Here is a 22,247-nt window from a genome sequence, read left to right on the forward strand (position 1 = left end):
TTTGTTTCAGGCCTGAGATGGTTGTTGGTTGGTATCACAGTCACCCTGGCTTTGGTTGTTGGCTTTCTGGTGTGGATATCAACACTCAGCAGAGCTTTGAAGCCTTGTCGGAGAGAGCTGTGGCAGTGGTTGTGGATCCCATTCAGAGTGTAAAAGGAAAGGTAGAGTGGATCATCTTTATTAGCATCTCCTGCCACATTCTCTTTACAGATACGTTAAATAAAACTCTATTTTGTTTAAAGCATGATTCTTAATTACACAAAAAAACCCCTATCTGTTTACTTAAGAAACCAACCAAACAAAAAACTCTGTACAAGTCAGTAAATGTGTCTCGGTAATGTTATTAGCAATTTAACTATTTAGAGATTTGTTTCTACTTTAGTCTATTTATAAATGTTTATCTTTAAATTTTTTTTTATTTCATAGATTTAGGAGTGTTAAATCATACTGAAAGCCTGCTATATACATTTTATTAATATTTTAATAAACATTGCTCTACCTTTTATTTTAAAATGGTGAATTGAGATTGGCACAACATTTTAAAAATCTAGTTAAAGGGAACTGTTTTGCAGACATTGTGTAGGACATATTCTGGAGTTGTATGTTCCAAATATTTTAGACAATGAAAACTTGCCCTAAACACTTGGTATCAACCGTTTGCATTTTTGGAGTGAGGACACAGATGAATGATTAGCTATGCTAAATGATTCTGAAAAGAGATTAACTTGCAAAGCATATTGGGTTATAGTTGTTCTTTGTTGAAATCTTTTGTTCTTGTTTAGTTCTTTTTTCCTTCTTTTTTTTTCTTTTTTCTTTTTCTTTCTTTCTTTTTTTTGTTTTTTGTTTTTTTTGTTTGTGTGTGCGTGTGTGTGTTCCTTCTTTCTTTCTTTCTCTTTTTTTTTCTTTCTTTCTAGCCCCATATGCCATTTTCCTATTTCCTGCCTCATGACAGCAGGGAGCAGCTCTATTATCACCTTCACAGAGCTGTCTGCAAATGTGAGAGGCAATTCGATTTTGCTCAACCACAGGGAGAGTGGATTAGAAAAACTACAGAACATACAGAAATTGGCTAGGTGGTTACTGCTTTAAAATACTGCTGAGGTGTCTTGTTTGAGCATGTACTTCCATTGTAGTGTAGAATAATTGTTAAAATAAAATCACAATACATTTATGGAATCCTTTTTATGGAGCTTTTACAAATAATTTTTGGAGCACTTAAAAATAAATATTAGCTTGCTATCTATCAGACCTGGAGTTTGATAGTATTGCAGATTACATTTACATCTGCTCACCAGCTCAGACAAACTAAATATGGCTATTAAAACATGGAGTTTTTATCTGTCATGAATTTGAACACTTTTTGACATTATATTATCATGATGAATAAAAATTGAGGTCTTCTCTAAATCATGATCCTATTAGATGTGATTTAGCTTTTCAGAGGCAGAAACTAGCCACAAGACAATAATAATAGAAACTGATATACTAGGCAGTTCTGAAATGATGACTTCTGAGGCTTGCTATATATTTCAGTTTATTTACTTTTTTACTAAGTGTACTGTTATTTAACTGATATAGATAAAAGCAGTTGAAAATCCTTGACTTTTGTTAGTTTTATGAATTAAAGTACAGTATATTTCTTAACTTTAATTCTCTGATAATTAAGATACCTTTTAAAAAAGTAACCCATAAGTAACTCATTTAAGTAATAATTATTTTAGAAATATAATAGAATTATCTGATTAAACTCCCCCACCACAATATATACAAATAATAATTGAAGCTTACTTTTAAATATAATTAGAATTCTGTTTTGTAGTTTTAGTGTGACTTTTTATGATACTCAACTCATGTGATGGTGGCTGCTTTGAAAAGGAAAATACACACTTAAATACAATGAAAGAAAGCATTTTCAAAATAGAATGTAAATAAATGAATATATGTTTTGGTTATCTTGTTTATAGTACTTTAAATGGCAGTTTTAGTTTCCAAACCTAGTCTCGGTATATTATGTAACAGTGGAGTTTGCATTTTTTGTTTCTAATTAACCATAATTCATATTAAAATAATGCATTTCATTAAAAAATACACTTGTAACACATGACTTTTGTCATGTGGTAAAATGTAGTACTTTAAAATATATATCAAAAATTACTTTAAGAAATTACATGTATCACTGTCTAGTTTTATAGGTAATGAAAAAATTTTTTTGGAAAAAATTTAGTTTAAGCCTCTGTCATTGATGATTCCCATCTCTTGTTGTACCTAACATGTAGATTCATACAATTACATCACCTCAAATAAGGATCCAGTTCTTTGTCAATAATGTAACTTCATTTATAAGGTGTCTGAGTTTGGTAATAATTTATAGTTCTCTCAGTGTCTCAAAATTGAGTTAAATTAAATGTTAGTAAATCTATGGCCAGAGTGTTCTAGTTAAATCATTAAACTTAAGAATATAAACTTATAAAAAAATGAAGAATAATATAGGTCTCTCCCTTCCCTTTTCCTGCACGTGATTTATCAAAGCTTTCAGAATATTTAATAAGGCAATGATTAGTTCAAGAGTTAAATGACAGTCTGTATATAAATGATTTAAGTTGTGTCTCTGTTCTTTTTTAATACCTCTTTCCCGTATATTTTTATATTTTCGTTTTTGTGAGTCCCAGTATTATCTCTCTGTTTCTGAGTCATTAGGTAAAAATGGATTCTTTCTTTGTAATCTCAATTAATTCAAAATGTTTGATTTCCTTTTATAGTGACTTGACTGTATCTTTATGGAATTATTGCTGTGTGCCAGGTATTATGGTAATAATCATTTGAACTTGTCTCATTTATTCTTTTTGGTAATTCTGGAAATAGGCTCGATTATTCCAATTGTCAGTGAAAGGGTAAAAAAATTTAGGGTCAAAGAGATTACTTTGCCCAAAATCATACTATTTATGTATTAAGCAGCAGAACAAGGATACAAATCTAGGTCTATAAAATTTCAAAACTCAAGCTGTTTACTGGCTCTTTAATATTAGACAGTTAGGAACAATGTAATTAGAATAACCCAGCAATGGAAAATGAGTACCAAAGTCATTGCAGGGCCTTTCCTTAACTTATACGGGTAGATGTCATTCCCTTCAACATGAGTCAGGAAGGAGCCATACATTTTCTCAGAGTTCTCAATAGTTCTGTATACTATTTTTATTAGGTATTATATGTTAATTATTCTCATAATATTTTTCTGTTAATTAAAAAGTGTAGACCGACTCATGTCTGTCAGCTTTTGTGACATTCCCTAGGACCAAACATTGAGACCAACATAAAAAATATAATGTACTATATGATAAAGAATCCATAGCACTCTGTATATTATGTAATCCTAGAAATGTTTAAAAATGATTCAGGTGAAAAATCAATGATAATGACATTTGTAATTTAAATGGAGGGTAAGCTCATAGAAATTACCAGTGAGCTCCACTCTAAACTTACTAGCGAAATAGTTTTTAAGATTCTGTTTTAGTTATATTTGTAAAGAAAACACGTATTAAAATATTTTAAACTTCAGTTCTCAAGTGGCATGGTGGCAGCCTCTTGCTTACTGTTTTGTTATCCTGTATTTTCAGCCTACAACTGGGCTTGATCCAGCAACACATTTAGAAGTAAATTCAACTTGTAATATGACTATACTTCTTCATTAGTGCCAAAAGAACAATCACTTTGTGTAAAGTCATAAAACTAGCCTACAACTGTTACTACTTTTGAGAACTAATTTTCTTGTCAGGATTCCTGTCAGTAAAATGTTCAGGTTGTTACCTGCTGACTCCAGACAATCTTTGTCTGTTCTCTATTTTGAAAACATAAAACAATCACTAAAAGCTCTTTATCCCAAATAAATCTTCACACTGGCTGGATGTTCTTGAAGATTTTTTATTTATTTTGGTCAGAAATACTCAATGGGCTTCAGAAAATGTGGTGTTTATCTAGTTTCAGATCAGCTCATTATCAGGTATTTCTTAAGTACACCTGATATGCCTGTGTGCTACTGATTTGGGGATACAAAATAAATAAAAAATGGCCTTAGTCTATTTGAGAAGATAAGTCATATACATTTAGTGTAACTAGTGAGCCAGATAACATTCTGCCAGTTATATGCTGGTAACCCTGCATGGTGTACTGATATAATGCAAATTATACTGATACTTCTTTGTTTTTGTAACTAAGTATTAAATTGGTTGCTAGTGACAAATAATTCAGTAGATACTTATTTAGAACCTTTTATGTATCAATATGCAATAAATAGTACTTGTATAGCAAACATAGTAAATACAAATTAAATTAAAAGTAGGCAGAAATGAGTGTAAGTTGCACAAAGTAGATGAAGCTTGGGCTGAATTTTCAGGACATCACTCAGAAAAGAGAAGCTTGTACTTTATGGGGAAAAATATAGAAACAATACCATTCCGGGTGGTTCTTACCTCCTTGTTCACTCTTCTTTCACAGATATAGTAGAATATAAAATGAGTAGTTTTTGTTATTATTGTTGTTTTTTAATCAGCATTTTACCAAAAAGGTAGGGCTCTGAAGAGTAAATACAAATATAGGAGGAAAGAATTAGGAAATGAGTGTTGTAAGCACTTACCTTTTATTTTCAGATATCCAGAAGGTTATGTCTTTTTCAAGGTAAGGGGGAAAATATTTTACTTATCCAGGAAATTTTGTATTAGAAAGTTTTAAGATGGTGGAGATTTTAAACTACTCCAATAGTAGTTTTGTTTTAGCATTTTTTAAAAATTGTTATTAAAAAATTGTATACCATAAAGGCTGGACATAAAGCAAAGAGCACAGGCCTGCATTAGCATCCAATTTTTGTCTCTTCTTTATAGCATCACCTTGAACAAGTTACCTAATCTTCTTGAGCTTCAGTTTTCTCATCTGTAAGACAGGGATTTTAGTAACGATCTGATAGTATTATATTATGAATATTATGAAGTGATATATACAATCTTTACAGTGCACATGCATATAGAAGGTGTGTGATAAATATCACTTCATTATTCTGAAGATTAAAATAATTGATACTTAAAAAGAAAAACAACTAGCATTTTAAAAAATAGAATGCAAATATTTCTGAAAATTTTAAGGACACGTCTATAAATTACTAATTTGTTCACTTTAGGAAGATGAAGTTAATAACTACAAAAAGAAATGAAAACTTTCCCTTTTTATATTTTGTACGTTCAGGCTAATTTAGGAATACTTTTCTGATTCGGCTGATTTTTATTGAGCACTTACTATTTTCCAGGATATTTCTCTGGTGTATGCTGATGAAAAAGAAGATGAATATATTACATTAAATTTCTGGCCTTTGAAGTGATCAATGTTATTAAAACCATTTTGTGTTTTATTCATCTGTCTATGTGTTATCTCCCTCACAAGATTGGAGCTTCTTTTAAGGGAGAAATGTTTCCATAGCTTGGAATTGATGCAGTGTCGGCAAAAAGTTTTTTTCCATAAATGTTTACAAAATAAAATCAAGGAATGAATGTTTCAGTGGTCAGCTGTTACCAGTTTAGACTTTTAGCATGTAAGAAAACTGCAGCTAATTTTGTGAGGTTTACCAAGTAATTTGTATATGTTAGCGGTGATATATTCACTTATTAAATGAGTGAAACATGAGATTGACAAGGTCAGTGAGCCAGTTTGTTCATGTACACATTAGTCTTCATGAATCTGAACCTTGTGTAATCAGAGCTAGAGTTCAAGTTCATCATGTCATTTGTCTTCTAAAGGTAATGGAAGATATTTAGAATAACTGTTATTCATAAGATTTTCTGTTGATCAGTATCCCGTAAAGGTTAATTAGGGCTGAATAGTCCTTATCTCAAATTGTATACATACACACACCTTTTCTTTGCCTAGTTTTCCAGACTGAAAGAGAAAAATAGAAAATAGGACGCATAAAAATTCTATTACCATTCCTAATATAGCTCTGTGAGCATACTCATCAGGACTCTTGGAAAAACTTTAGTTACTATATTATCTTTTGCTTGTGTCCTGTTTTTTACTCTTAGTATCAGTTTGAAGTTTTATAACACTCAGATATAATCTGTGAGGATGTCTAAGAAAATATTTTAGATGCTAATGTGCATATACTATTCCTGATAGACTTAATAGTTTACAACATTAATTTAGCTGATATAATCAGAAATTGTCAGCTAAAAATGTTAAGGCAATTTTATGTTTAAAATTCTAAGAAGCGTAAATCTGATATAGAACTAAGAGTTCTTAGTTTTGTTCTTTTAATTTAGAACTTCTGTATTAATATAATCTCCGAGCTAATTTACTATTATTTAGTAATTGCTATGTGTTTGAGTGGTAGAGATCTGCTTCAAATTAGCTGGAATTCAGCTGTTTCTGTAAAGATACAGGAAAACCTTTAAAACAATGTTCCATTATCTATAAAAATATTATTTATTGACTCTTTTGCCTCTTGAATGCTTTTCTTTCCCCAATCTAATGATCCCTGGTCATTCATTCAGCAGACATTTGTTGATCATTACTGCGTGCCAGGCATACAATGGATACAGGAGAGTAAGATCTACTCCCTGTCCTTAATGCCGGTGTCGTACTGGAAAATGGAAACTGTGACGTTGTATAAAAGGCCTTTTCATAGCCCATGTATATTAATTGCTTAAGATCATATTCAAATGATTTGAAATTAGCCCTTGTTGATTGTGAGGATGTTTCTGGGTCTGGGACTTAGTTTTGGCGGGTTTAGTATGTTGTTATCACTGTAATTTCCTGAAGAGGGTAGAATTGATTATGGTGGTAAATTTTCTTCTAACTCATAGTTGATTATTCTAATAATCAGTGGTTTTTCTTAGACTACTAGTAAGCTTTTCAGTTGACACCTACTGCGACTTTTTACATTCCAAATAGCTTTTCTGTATGCAATTTTTATTCCTAATCAAACACAAGTTAGTGCTTTGTGATGTTTGAGTGTTTCAGTTCAGCATGCCTTGAAGAGTGTTTCATGAGTTCAAAACTGAGCAGTGATAAGGAGATGGGAAGTATACATTTTGTAAAGCCAGTGATTAGATTTTTATAGATAATGAGTTGGTGGGGGGCATTGAATGGTAAAACTTTATATAAAACAGCAACCAAAGGGAATTCACTGACTGTCTAGTGGTTAAGACTCTGTACTTCCATTGCAGCGGGTGTGGGTTAGATCCCTGATCAGGGAACTGAGATCCCACATGCTGCGTGGTATGGCCAAAAAAACCACTCCCAAAACAAACAAAAAACCCAATGTAACCAAACATGCTTTCTTGGAGCTTTTCACTTTAATAGGTATTTATTCTGCATCATTTTAGGTGTCCCAGGTACTCTGCTGGGGAATGGATATTTGGTGGCGAAAAAGACACAAACCTTGCTCTGAAGTAACTGACTCTAAGAGTGATCTTTTCTTGCTTTTGTGTTAGGATAACTGTTACATCAAATAGCGTGGTGATGAAGAGTGCTGGCTTCGGCATGCTGTGTATGTATAAATGGTAGTGGTGTCACTTACTGTTGTCATCGCATTTAATTTATTCAAGTTCTCGGAGCCTCAGTTTCCTTATCCATAAATTGAAAATGTTAATACCTATCTCTTGGTTGTTCAGTATTAGGCAGTATAATTTCTATACAATATTTAATTAATAAGCCCAATAAAAATGTGTAAAAGTGATACATAGCAAAGTAATTGACCTTTACATATTCTTTCTACAAAAATGACTATGCCTTTTGGGAGATGGCAGTCTGAAGGATGTATTTGTATTTTTCTTTGAAGGTAATGTTAAAGCACAAGAAATGTATGTAAGTCTTTTATTTCCCTTATCCAGCGCCTACTGCCTTTCTAACATTGGTGAGCCATAGCCTTTCGTCTCTAGAGCCTTTTATTTCTTTACTTTATGTGGAACTGTCTATAAGCATACCAATTGTGTTGCTTTCTTTTGTCTACTAGACAGGAATCTAAAATCACTCGTTCATTTTATGTTGGCTGACAGAGTAGCCACCAGATAGTGTTGGTACTTTGAACTGGTTATCAGACTAGTGACCCAGAGATGCTAGTCTCTTGTAGCTTATTAATAATCCCTGAGGAGTTCCGTTCAAGTTCACTGCTTATTCATCACCATAATTCTAGAAATACCCATCTTAGGGGAGTATCAAAATTCCAGGTATATTGTCATTTTTTTAAAGAGATAATATTCAGTATAGCTATTACATTTTTTTCTTTATTTTATTTAGGAATTTTCCTAGGGAAGTATGTCATTAAAGGTCTCTCCCTAATTTCCTGTTGATGTTTTCATATGCCAGATGTCTGTGGATACCAAATTTATAATTCTGATTTGATTTTGGGGGTAGCTTTCTAATTTTAACACTGTATTGCAACAGCAGTATTCTGCTTAGTTTACTCTGTCAGTTTGAGTGCTCCAAGAAGCATTTGCCAAAATGGGGTTCAGTCTATGCAAGGGATTTATTTGGGGAAACACCTGTAATGGATAAAGGGGAGAACTCTTCAGATAGCAGTACAGGTCTGACTGTTCAGGAAGAGAAAGAGAATGTAGGATTGGGTAGGAAGAGCGTCAGACTGCAGCATATTCCTAAGAAAGTTTCAGCCAGGCTGTTGGGTAGTCCTAGAGACAGTTGCTGGTTAGAGGAAGCCCTTGTTTGGCAGAAATGGCTAGGGTTGTAGTACTCCTGCTGTGCTCATACATTGGCTGGGAGGAGCCCAAAGGAAATGTGACCTGGGGTGGACCCCCGGAGGGTCCAAAAGTGATCTGGAGTTTGTGAGTCAGCTATGCTCTCTACAGTAGGTTCTGTTGACAAGAGGTCTGAGCTGGGCAAGTCCGTGAGCACCACAGTTAAAAACACTAAGAAATATAGTGGTAGATACACATATATTGTTTTATTTAATCTTATCGTTAAATGGTGTCCTTCATGAGCAAATGGAGACATTGAGAAACGAAGTAACAGTTATCTTAGCTCAATTAACTAGCAAATGATAGAACCAGAGTTCTAACTTAGGCAGGATTCTGACTCCAGAGTGTCTTAAGCATTTAAATACCTATGCCATACTGAGTACATGCATACACTGTAAAAATTCTGCTAAACTTTATTTTGTGACTTAACTATGTTCTTTTTAGAAAGTTTCATGAATCTAAAAATGTCTAATTACCTTTTGCCATCCTAGTTTTTAGAGATCGATTTGTTTTTATTGAAGTATATATATTCAAAACCGGGGCTTTGCTCTTTGAATATTGATGCATGTCTTCACTTGTCAAAAAAAAGTACATTATGCTAGTTACACTTCATCCCCTTTTCTCCCAGTATATGGAAGTTGTACTACAGATCTCCAGCTACAATAAGCAATTCCCCAAGGATGAAGAAAGAAAATGTACATACACATAGGAATTTCTTTTCCAGAGCTAAAATTGACATTTTATAAATAATTTCCATGTTGCAAAGTTGAGACTAAGAAATCACAGCAATTCAGTGATATGCATTTGGCATGAGTCAGTTTTAGTTCTTAGTGCTTTTCATTGGAAATGGCATAAGAAGTAAGATTTCTTTGAATTTTTTATGCTGTGGGCTTACAAGAAACATAAGATGTTTTTCTGTTATAGATGTCTGGCAGTGCATGGCAGCAGAAGTAACGAAATGGTCACAAACCCCAGCAGTACTTCCCAGGTCACATGCACCTTTAATTTTTAAAGAATCTAGAAACAACCTAAGCAGTTGATAACAGGTCATTTCTAGGTGATAAAGGGTATTTGATATGGGGTGTTGCTTTTCTTTCCACACCTAGCATTTTTGTAGTCATTTAGAGACTTACTTTATATGGTGATGGGTTTATATATGTTTACATATTTAAAAATATGTAACCTAACTGGTAACTGAATTGTAACTCTTTTCTTAATGTTTGACATTGATTTTGAAGTTTGAATTTTTTTTTTTAGGCTTTTTTCCCCCAGCTTATTTGATATATAAACACTTCCCATAGTCATTGACTTCAATATAAGGACAGTTGAGAATGTCAAAGGCAACTACTGTTAAAAAAAAAAAGAGAGAGAGAGGGAGGGAGAGAAATTATGAATTACAGTATCTGCTGCTAGAAGTGCTTGTGCATTTTTCTTTCAAACACCTTTGTATTAAATTAATTTTACAAGCTTTACTCAAAAAATAGTCTCCTTTGAATGTAAAAATTGGGAACTATAGATTGGTGCTTTAGAAATTCAGTCTAGTCTTTCAGTGACCTAGCAGTTGATATGAAAACATGAATTTAAAAATAAATAGCATATTGGATAAACTGTACTGTACTCATGAAAGAAGCCAAAAAATTATGGATTAAACTGAATTTGAAAATAATTACAGTTTTGTATCCTAAACCAGATTCGTTGTTAAAATGAAATGATAGGTCCTTGACCCTTGGGTGTGCTTGGAATAAACATGGAACACAGTATTGTTTTAAAAACTATTTTGCTTTTATAAGCTAAGACAGATGCACATAAAAGATGCAGTTTTTATTTTGTATTGGCAGCTTCCAAATATTTAGTATCTATTTCCAAGAGTTGCAATTAGTAAAGCAACCATGGTACTGAAATCTGCACATCCCACAAGCTAATTATATTTGCAAGGTCAGAGTGAATACATATTTTCAGAAAAATAAAGGGTTATATAAATATGTGTCTTCTACTTGGCTGTTATATCACAGTTTGTTGATCTGGAGTATAATGTGTACAATTCACAAATTTGTCTGATAACAGAAAGTGGTGTGTGATTGTGTTTATTTTACTAACCAGTATATTCACAGCAATCACTTCCAAATATCTCTCCAGTAAAGATGTGTTAATTACAAAACAGACAAGGTCTTCTATTATATTAAAGCTACTAACAAGAAGACAGCAGGAATCACACATGTAAATAGCATCATCAACCCCTATTTTAGTCCTCTGTTTTGATCTGTGAGTTGCGCATAGACCAAAGGTGCTATTAAAGACTGAGTGTATGAAATAGGCAGCATTATATGAACAAAATTTATTCAACAAGAAAACAGACCTTTAACATGAATTTAACAAGCCTGAGAAATTATAAACTATCATATGCTGCAGATTCATGCAGTGATAATAAACAAAAAAGGAAAGTAAGAGGTTTCCCTAAGCTAGCCAAACTGCTAATGGTTTTGTTATAAGCTGTCTACTGTTGCAGTGACCTCTGAAAAGTCTCAAGGCACTTGTACCAGAAAAAATTAAATGGTCAGGCTAGTGAATAGAGACTCAATGTGGTGTGTAGGACTGCAGCATGGAAAGGAATTATAAAAGTCTAGTAGCTTCATATTCCTGAGACTATTCGTCGTACTTTAGCTTAGAAGTTTTTGTTAGTACATATTAAGGAGGTAGTTTTTGTGCAGTTTTTTGGCTAAATTACTTTTTGGATTTATAAGCTTATAAGACATAAAGCTGAACTGGTTTAATGTATATATACTTTAGAACAAACCATTTAGAAAATTCATATAGCTCAAAAAAAAAATGGATTTTTCCCCTGCCCCCCTCTCATACCTTAATTAATCCTTGGGGGTCCTTTGTTCCATATATTGTATCTAAGATTTCCTTCACATCCATGGAGTGACCACTTTGCTGTCATTCTGTTGCATCATGCTGTAAATACATAAACATGGAGAAACGCCTTCAGCTTATACACACCTACAAGTGCTCACTAGGGCTTTTTCTTGAATCTTACTGTGGCATAATTAACACCTTCTTCACCCATTGCTCATTAGTGCACTGGACATTAATGAGTCTATTTTGATAGGTTGCTCTAAAGGAGAAACCGACTTATTCTCACAGTGCAAAAAGCAATTATAAAATTGTGCAGGATTTAAAATGTAGACTATATTGCCATATTTATATTTTTATTGCGTACTAAATCTAATTTTGGTCTGCAGGTTGTTGAACATGTTAGTTTCCTTAAGACAGTTGCTATAGTGATGGCAGCAAATTCCTTTAATCTTGGTGTAAAGTAATCATTTCCTATTGGCTATCATATTGCTACTCAGAAATCGTCAGTCTAAGCATTTCATTTCACATAGGCCATCATTTATTAGTTGAACAGTATGTTAAATTCTTGAATTTTTCTCTTAATTTTAAATAGAATTAAAAATTTTAAATTTCAGATTGTTTTTAACTGATCATGATATCTATTTAGCTGATATTTTCATTTCCTTTTTATGAAGTTTCACACCTGTTTATAATATTCCAGAGAAATATTACAGAGGTTTTTTTGTATGTAAAATAGATGGTCTGCTGTTCTAGTTTGAAGGCATTTAGTATAAAAAAAGACAACTTATTGTGATATATAGTAGAATTTTCATCATTTTGTAGAAGTGTTCTTTTTTCTACAAATGATACTGAAATCTTCAAATGGAATCAAAGTATTCTAAAAACAGTTGAACCAAAATGATGCTTTACTCTTAAATATTTATTGCTATTGGTTAAGGAAGCAATTCTTAATTTTGTATTTATTTAAGTTGTACGTCTATCTATCAAAACGGTCTCTTTTCCCTTCTTTAGCCTACATATTATTCTTTTTTATGTGCTTTTTAGTAGAAAATGTTAGAAAATTTTTACTTCTATGTTTTTAAACAATTGTTTGAAATTATTTATGATAATATCTAAAGCATGTTTGATAGTAGTACTTATTTTTATTATTGCTTTATGAAAAAATGTGATTAGAAAAAAATTTAAGTATAAGCAAGAGGTATAAACCTAGGCCATATTTATTTATACATAAATGTGAAAGTTAAGTCTGGATTACAGTTATTGTATAAAAAGAAAAAAGTTTTCACAAACTATTAAATCATGCATGTTCTGGGGATACTTGGTTTTATTTTAAGGCAAGAGGAATCTTTGGGGAAATTCAAACTGTTAGAAATAAAAGCAAAATTCAAAGTTGACTTTTGTTTTTGGCTTGCTGCAGTAGACAGAGGCCTTAGATTGAGTCACTTGTCATAGTGCCTTGGTCTAAGTTTGTATTCATTGGTACTGTTGACCCTTCATGACAGCTTTTTAGAAAGGGTGATTTTTTTTCTTACTTTTTTTCTTTAAATCTTGTTCTTTAGTATATACCATTTAGTAATACTTACTACAGATTTTTCAGACTTGATTAGATTCCATTGGGCTAATTTGGAAACAAATTTTTTTTAATCCCTTAGTATCCTCAAACAATAATTATACAAATGAGAAACAGTCTAGTTGACAATAGCTTTTAAAACATTGATAAATCTCAGTTGTTAAGCACTTTTAAAGGCACATCTAGAAATACTATATTATCCTGCTTTAAGATATTTTTATGTGAAGAATGTATTGAGTTTATTCTCTAGGTGATTGATTTACATTCCCTAAAAGAGGCATCTGTCTTATGATCCCCAGTTCTTTACATAAAACATAACATTTAAAAGCTTTAACAAGCTCTTTCAAATCCAAGACAATGAACAGAGAAAAGCACTCGAACAGTATGTGATTCCTGTTAAATCTCGTTATATTACGGTTAATAGAGGATTTGTAACATGTAAGAATTTGAAGTTTTTCTCTACAGAAATATTGAATACACCTAGCAAAAAGAGGATGCCTATTGTTATTTCTTTATTATGAACTTAGGGCTGTATCATTCTATATCATCTTCCTGCCTTAAAGCACAGATGACCTTGGTTTTCTTGTATTGTGCCTCCTATTCTTGACAGTGGCTTGGACATTTAAGGCCATCGGACAAGGTATAAAGTCTTTTATAGTCACAAGAAGTAAAAGGTATCTGCCTAGAAGAGAATACGTGGAGCAAGTGCCTTGCTGGTTGTAATTTTGTTGTCATTTCAAGTACTGTGGTAGTATAATTGATGTGACAGGGCTGGGCTTTAGATGTGGTCCCTTAGCTTGTGCTCACTTTCAGTTTTAGTTTCTCTTTGTCATTCATTTTGATTAGGTAAAATTTAGGTGACAGACACATGCACACCAATGAAGGCTGTTTGGTTCAAGTTTAGTAATGACGTATTTCAATAATAAAGATGCAAAGTTAATATTTTCCTTTACTGCTTCATGAAAATTGCAATAATTGGTGTCACCTTACATTACAAGATTTCGGGTGGTGTGCTGATGGCACAGTCAGCAGGAGGTTCTTTTTTATTAATATTATAATTAAATGATTTTCTGGAAATAGGCCAGAAACAGATGCAAGTTGATCATGCCTTGTCCACTATTGCTTGGCATCATCACTTGCTTTTTAAAAAGAAATGACCTGACACCTTGTTTTTACAGGTTGTTATTGATGCCTTCAGATTGATCAATGCTAATATGATGGTCTTAGGACATGAACCAAGACAGACAACCTCAAATCTGGGTCACCTAAACAAGCCATCTATCCAGGTAATGCCTGTATTTGATAATGTGTTAAAACTGTTTTACATTTTAAAAGCCTATTATAAATGACCATTTTAAGATCCAATACTTAGCATTTTAATTTGTTTTGCAATTAATTTTTCTTGTGCTTTGAAAGGAGATTATGGAAATAGCATTACAAAAGTTAGATTTGCTCATGTGAGAGTCCCCTTTTAGTGAAGTCTTTAAATTTTCCTAACATAGTTTGAGGACACCCTTTTAGGGGCATAGTAGAGCCTTAATCTTGAGAGTACCTTACAGCTTTGCATGGTTAACACTGTAGTAAAGGACTGATAGGGGTCTTAGGTGGAGTGCGTTAGGTATCAGAGTATCATTATTGATTGGTTGGTTAGTAGACATTTCTCATAGTAGTAAATAATGGTAAATTGTTGTATATGTTAAGAGGTCCCCAGAAGCAGTTCCTAAATAGTACTTAAATATTTCTACCTTTTTTTTTTTGCTTAATCCTTGCTTTTAAAACAAATCATACAAAACATGACGACATATTTCTTTTCATTAGAGTTTATATCTTGTTCTTTCTAGTGATGTCAACCACCATTATTACAGTTATTCAGACACTTAATATCCTCCTGAGTGATTAATGTTTTCTTTGTATCATTCACATGCCTCATTGTTTTTACACAAATCTTTATTGTCTACAAAAATTATTTTAAATGTGTTTTTAAATGCACCACAACCTGTGTCTATATAGTTAATTGCTTCTCTGAAGATTAATTAAAAGGACAGAAATACCGTGTTTGGTTAAATAGAACACGTAGGACAGAGACATTATAGTAGCTATTGCTGCTCCCCTTCTGAAACCTTGCTCTGTCATATGATTGTCTTTGGGGAGTTGTGGCTTTGACAGTTAGCCATGGTTTAAGCTTGGTTATACTTTGATAACTTTATGCTTTTAGAGGCTTACTTTTCCAGCATTTACTGACCTGAAATCTTCATCAAAGCGAAAAAAAATTTTTTTCAAAGGATTGAGGTGTGTTGCTTTTGAAAAAATTATTTAGAAGCCAGGGAGAACTGCAAAGTATAATGAGTATGAAATAAGCTACTAGTGTTTTTGATTGGGTACAGACAAGCCCATGCTTGCATGTTCCAAGAGAATACATTATTGGACCTGTTTAGCCTGTGATAATGACCTTTCTTATAAACCCCCATAGCATCATACTGCTTCATTATTTTTTTGCAAAAGGTTAAGTAGCATCTCACAGTCTAAGATCATTGTGATTACTGCATGGTGTGTTTCTGCCAGAAGTTTTTACTAATTGCAAGTCAACAGCCACCTGTTGCAGATTTCATCTTTTAAATTTAAACACTGCTTTTTAACCTTAAAAATTTAGTGTAATTAAATAATTAAAATCTGTTTCTTTCCACATCAGTCCAGTTTGTGTTTTTACCTTATAGTCTATAATTTAAGGTGAACCTTATGAAGCAGGTTGCAAACATAAGATAAAAGGACCTGCGTATGTAACAGCTAAAGCATCATTGTTTTTCATTTCATTTTAGTTTGTTTTGCCTGCCAATTAAAATCTGAAAATATATTTATTTCACAGTTTATATAGCGCCCATCAGGAAGACATCTATCTGGGTGCTTTACAGTTTTGAGACAATTCCAATACTAAAACACTCAAATGGGTACAGCCAAAAAGTGACAGAACAAAGGCACACCTTGAAACAATTTCTTAGTTTTCTAAGACAAGCTAGAAAGAAAGCAACCCAGGAGAACCTGAAGTGAATGGTGATATTCATAATAGAATTTTAAGATGTGTTAGCAGAATCTTTACCTCAGGGATCAGAAGCCTTTCAGAAAGGTCCTGCCTTTTATTTTGAAGGAAAATTAGTTTGTGTTTAGAGGGATCTTCTTCCTAAACCAACTTATAACTAGTAGGAACAGGAACCTGACAGGTGCTATCAGCACTCATGTGGGTGGTTACTAATGCTTTTCTAACACTGACTTTTTTTTACTATCGTACTTAAAGTAGGGGGGAAATGTTAGAATTATGTCGTAGACTACTATTTAATATGTTGAGGAAAGTTCAAAATATGTTAAGAAAAAGATTATAAAATCGCACATGCAAGTTCTCTTTGAAAATATATATTTTATAAACTGTGCCTACATATTTACACCATGATGTTAGTATTGATTACCTTTGGGTGGTAGGATTATTGAATTTTTTTTTCTTGTTTCTCCTCCATATTTCTTAAACTTTCTACAGTGAAACATATATTGCTTTTAGAAAATTATTTTTAAAGCACTGATAACACTGTTGAAGTATCTGGCACAAGACAAAGCTAATAGACAAAGTTTTTATGAACTTTCGTGTTTTAAATAAGAGAAGTCATTAATAATCCTGATAGAAAGGGGACGGTATAATGCCTGTACTATTCTATTAATATACGTGACTTTGTGTCGTTTTGTATTTGGGACATTTGACCATTATTGTCAGATGTATAGAATTGAGAGTTAGCAAGCATTTATTTTAGTAACTAAAAGTGCAGAACTATTCCACTAAAAATTGTTCAACATTTCAGATCCTTAAGGGCCACAGTGTATATGAAGATTAGTTGTCAACTGCATGGAAATTTAATAGCTGTTGATAGATAGATGCATTGCTCTAGCATTATGAGCCTCTAAGTGTAGCCCTGAGTGCAACTGCATTGCACTATTAAACTATTTGAAAAACATTGTTTTCAGTAGTTGTTACACACAGTTATGAAATAGTTGCACTAGAAGGAACCATTGTGGTGATTTTGTAGGTGAGGAAACTGAGGCGCAGCAGGTTTGTGATTTGCCTAGGTTATCCAGTGAGTTAATATAGGAACTAATACATAACCAGAGCTCCTCATTCGTTTATACTATATTTGGAAGTTTCATTAATTCATTAATTTTGGCATAGAGAATGTATGTAAACAGCTCAAAATTCAAAAGGTAGGAAAAGGTATTTAGCAAAAATTCTCTCTTCTGCTTTTGCCATTTGCAACCCAGCCCCCTAAAGGGAACAAAGCACATGTTTTGTTTCTTTTCAGAGTTATTATATTTATATAAAGAAAGCTTCATTTTAAAGTGTGATTTAATGGATGATATTTAGCACCACATTTTCAGTTTATCAGTGTAAAATAAGGCAAACAGATTTATCTTTAGATCTAAATAGATATGCCTTTTTTAAGAGCATGAAATTTTTTAACCTATCAAGAACCTATAAATAGGTTATCACATAGTTCATTAGCTGTGTGTTTTATAATATGTTTGCTTTTCCACGGTGAGCAAATGGAGTTATAATTTCTAACCTCTTCTCAGTAGTCTGGACAATGCCAATGAAGTATGATTTCACCGTAATGTGTACTTTTCTTTGAATTTGTCATACCAACAAAATTATGAAGTTCCGCTCTAAAGATTAACTTAAAGAAACATAGAAATAACTTGGAAGTTAATGAGTGGGATCTCAAAACTCCGCTTTGTCTAGTTCTTTCTCCAAACCACTCTTTGTCTAGAATAAATAGCATCTTAGACTGATACTGGATAACCAACCTAGGAAGAACTTCCTTTTTGAAAGGTTGGCAGCCTTTGACCAAAGAAAAGAAGGGTCAAAGGGATATCCAAGAAGCAAATAAGCTGAGTTCTGTTAGTAATTCCAAAATGTATTGTCCTAGAAACAGTGCTCTAAAAGGTGCCTAGCTTTTCAGGTCAGCCACTGAAAGCATATTTAACCCACAATATAAACATTATAGAATAGAACCATGCTTTTTAACAGTGCCGCTATGAGAAACTGTTGCAGGTTTCAAATAACTAATGAGCTTCAGGACAATATCCTGTTTTAATAAAGAATTGCCTAGATTTTCCTAAATTCATCATATGTTTGTTAGGTGTAAATTTAAAAGTTAAGTATTAATGTTTTAAGAAATTTCCTGGTTATGTAACTTTTTTGTCTGCCTGACATACTATGGCATTGACTAGTATATTATGTTTAATCTGCAATTTGACCCTTTCAAAAAGGCTAGTCTTCCCCTTGGTAAAGCTAATCTTATATTTGGTGTATGCTGCCACAACTTTTAATTCATTGTTAACTAGATTGGTGAATTTGAGAGAATTTATTTTTCACTGAGCTAAATAAAAGAGCCTGTGCCTTTTGGGCTTATATGGAAGGAGGACTGCACATGGCCCGTTTACTTATGATTTGGGTGAATGTACTCGGGGCATACAGCAGGTGAGTAAGTGAAATTGGAAGATGAGGATATCATTTGGTTTAAATTTATGTTTCTTTTATTATTGTCCCTGATAATCTTTCATGCTGCCTGTGTTAGTTTTACTACTTTTATCTAAATAATGTAATTGAAAGTCAAGTAGGTAGTGCCTTCAAGTTCTAAACTGTATATTTCAGCAGTACAGTTAATCTCAAAAATGTGGACCTGACTATGTGCCTGTTTGGCTGCCTTCTGTATCTATTGGCTATACCTGTTATTAGCTTTATGGCCACTATGTAGAACTGTATAGCTGGAGCACTGCTTAAAGGCACTTGGATGAGAGGGCAGCTGGCACCTGAAATCTAGCCCAAGCTACACTCTCCAGCCAGGCTGTGTTTGCTTGGAGCACTGGGCACCTTTTTCTAATTATTCCACCCAAAGGATGCACCTTCTAATTTGCATAAAGGTGAGTACGGATTAAGGGAGGCACTGATTAGCTTCACTTTTTGATCCGCACCGTAGTGCAGCATATCTATGCACTGAAATTTAATTCACTGTTCCTGATTATTATTGAAACGAATAAGGATTTAATAAATACTCTTAGTACTTTAATTTCATATATCGACCATTTTATTTATAGCAGATGTTAGGAATATAAGAATGGATTGTTACAGTATGTATCTAAAACGGGTTAGTATTTGGTGGGATGATTTTTGCTAGCAAAGTTTAAAAGTAAGACTATGCTTTGTTTTCATGCTGATCCTTCAAGTAGAAAGACTTAATTTAAGAATTTCCTAAGATACATTGTAGCATAGTATGGTAGAAAAAACATGGGCTTTGGAGTCAGAAAAACTTGGGTTCAGATCTCAGCTTTGCCTTTTATTAGGTATAAACTGAGACAAATTGAGATTTGTGTCTTATTTCCTCATCTGTCAAAAGTACAGATGGAACCAACCTACCTTACTGGGTTGTTGTGAAGATTAGAAGCAGGTGCATCTTAATGTGTAAAGCAGGTGCCAGGTGCTCATCAAAAGTTTCCTTTCCACCTCTTCTTCTACCTCAACACCTTAAGACCACACTGTAAAAGTCCAATTATTAGAGAGTGTGGTGGTTGTCTTAGTTAGCTTTATCTTTAAATTTCCGAAAGTTAATCCCAAAGCCCTTTTTGTTTTAGTACTTGAAAATATGCCCAAGGTGTATTTCTGTACTACAGTGTCTTAGAAGCTGATAGAGGGGTCCACAGAAACTTTTCTCGACCTCATCTGAACCTCTTTTGCTAGAGTTTGATATTTGAGCAGTTGTGAATGGATTCTAGCACATGCAGGGTTATTGTTTCATAATAGAGCCATGCCATTAGCTTAAGTTTTTATTATGATTTGCCTATTTGTCTTGGTGATCAACTACAGTGGAAAAAATTCTACTTAGTGAGCTTGCCTGTCACTGAACCCAGTAAAGAACAAACCTCCATTTTGTTAATTTGGAGACATGTGCAGACACAATTATTTTTAATATATTAGAACTGAATTAAGAAAAAGGGAAACCCCAGATTAATATTGTGGGTGAAGAAATAATTATATTATTGTGACCTTTTTAGGCTTTTCTTTTGAAATAAGAAAGAGCCCCTTATGTAGATAATCATAAAGTCAGACTTAATAAATTATGTATTATTTATAATTTATGAATAATCAGTGTGTAAGTTAGATTATGATGAGGTCAGACCGTATCTCTGACTCTGAGAGATAAAACTGTTGAATTTGTGCTGCTCTATATTATGCTTCAAAGAATGTGTGTCCATACCTCTAAACCTCACTTCTAAACTTGTAGCTGAGAGAAAAATAGTTTAATAGTTATTTAGGATAAAAAGTCATTTTTAGAAGATGATAAAGGTATTGTCTGCAGGATATGTCAACAGTTTCAAACAGTTGCATTTATTTTATTAGATGAAAAATTCTAATTTGTCCTTTTTCTAATCGTTTATCTATATAGGCGTTAATTCATGGACTAAACAGACATTATTACTCCATTACTATTAACTATCGGAAAAATGAACTGGAACAGAAGGTGAGCTTAAATTTTTATTTTATAGGAGGAAAAAAGGTCTATTTCGGACAATTTAAACTATTACGTGGTATATTTGAATTTAAATTGTTGACCTCTTTCATTGATGTGATCAAATATTTTTTCATTCCTGATGAATTGCAGCATAAAATAAAGGACTATTTTATTGGGCATATTGAAAGACATTTTACCATATTGGTAGGTGCTAAAGCAGGAGAGCAAGTAGGAAACAAACATTTGTTTGGTTTTTTGATAAATTATAAAAGTCTTACTTCTAGTTCTGTGATTTTTCTGATTAATTTATCTTCTCCAATAAAATGGTCTTTTGTTACTAAATTACTAAATGAGTAGCTTTCCAGATTTGAAAGGAATAAATTAGACTATAATTGTATAGTGCTTTTTAAAAAAGTACCATGGTTACCTAGGATAAACTAAAGGTGAGTCAAAAGGAGAATGCATTTTAAGGGTTTTCAGATATTTATATGTACATTTTTATACCTTTTTATAGAAATCAAATTTGATTACTTTAAAAATTACCTAGCATTTTGGTGAACTAGCATTCTTTAGTTTCTACTATTTTAGGATTATCTCAAGTATAGTTTTTCTCTCAACTAATTTGAATTATTTGTCTGCCTATTGCTTTTTGAAATTACAATCCAAACTGCTTTTTTGTCTTTATTGTTACAATTAGTCATCCTCCAAATAAGCTTCTTGCATTTCTCTCTGAAAAAGACTTGAAATAATTTAAAAGAACATGAGTACTATTGATAGCCAGTAAGTTTTTTTTCCTTGAGAAGCACTTTTTTTTTTTGCATTTTGTAACTGTTTTCATTATTTTTTTTTTAAGAACTTTTATTGAGATACAGTTAACATACAATAAACTGCATATATTTAGAGTGTACTATTTGGTATCCCAATCTCCCAGTTCATTCCCCCCCAACCCTCCCCGCTTTCCCCACTTGGTGTCCATATGTTTGTTCTCTACATCTGTGTCTCTATTTCTGCCTTGCAAACCGGTTGATTTGTACCATTTTTCTATATTCCGCATATATGTGTTAATATATGATATTTGTTTTTCTCTTTCTGACTCACTTCACTCTGTATGACAGTCTCTAGGTCCATCCATGTCTCTACAAATGTCTCAGTTTCCTTGTGTTTTACAGCTGAGTAATATTCCATTGTATATATGTACCACATCTTGTTTATCCATTCATCTGTTGATGGACATTTAGGTTGCTTCCATGTCCTGGCTATTGTAAATAGTGCTGCCATGAACATTGGAGTTCATGTGTCTTTTTGAATTATGGTGTTCTCTGGACTGTTCTCCATAGTGGCTGTATCAATTTACATTTCCACCAACAGTGCTAGAGCGTTCCCTTTCCTCCACACCCTCTCCAGCATTTAGTGTTTGTAGATTTTCTGATGATGCCCATTCTAACTGGTGTGAGGTGATACCTCATTGTGACAGCCAGTAAGTTTTGATTTCTACATGCAGTCTGAAGTCCAAATATAAGTAATCAGTAGTAAACAAGACCTTTC

At 32.9% G+C, this 22,247-nt stretch overlaps 1 protein-coding gene across 2 annotated transcripts in view; it reads left to right on the forward strand.

The window, feature by feature from the left end:
- The window catches only part of PSMD14 (proteasome 26S subunit, non-ATPase 14), a 93,736-nt gene that overhangs the window by 56,764 nt on the left and 14,725 nt on the right, over positions 1 to 22,247 (forward strand). For both annotated transcript variants that reach the window (XM_057744314.1, XM_057744313.1), the window contains 3 exons: positions 11 to 161; positions 14,337 to 14,444; positions 20,637 to 20,711. In XM_057744314.1, the coding sequence (XP_057600297.1) occupies positions 11 to 161; positions 14,337 to 14,444; positions 20,637 to 20,711 (334 nt within the window). The remainder of the gene's footprint in view (positions 1 to 10; positions 162 to 14,336; positions 14,445 to 20,636; positions 20,712 to 22,247) is intronic.

Source organism: Hippopotamus amphibius, chromosome 8 (genome assembly GCF_030028045.1).
Source record: "Hippopotamus amphibius kiboko isolate mHipAmp2 chromosome 8, mHipAmp2.hap2, whole genome shotgun sequence".
NCBI lineage: Eukaryota > Metazoa > Chordata > Mammalia > Artiodactyla > Hippopotamidae > Hippopotamus > Hippopotamus amphibius.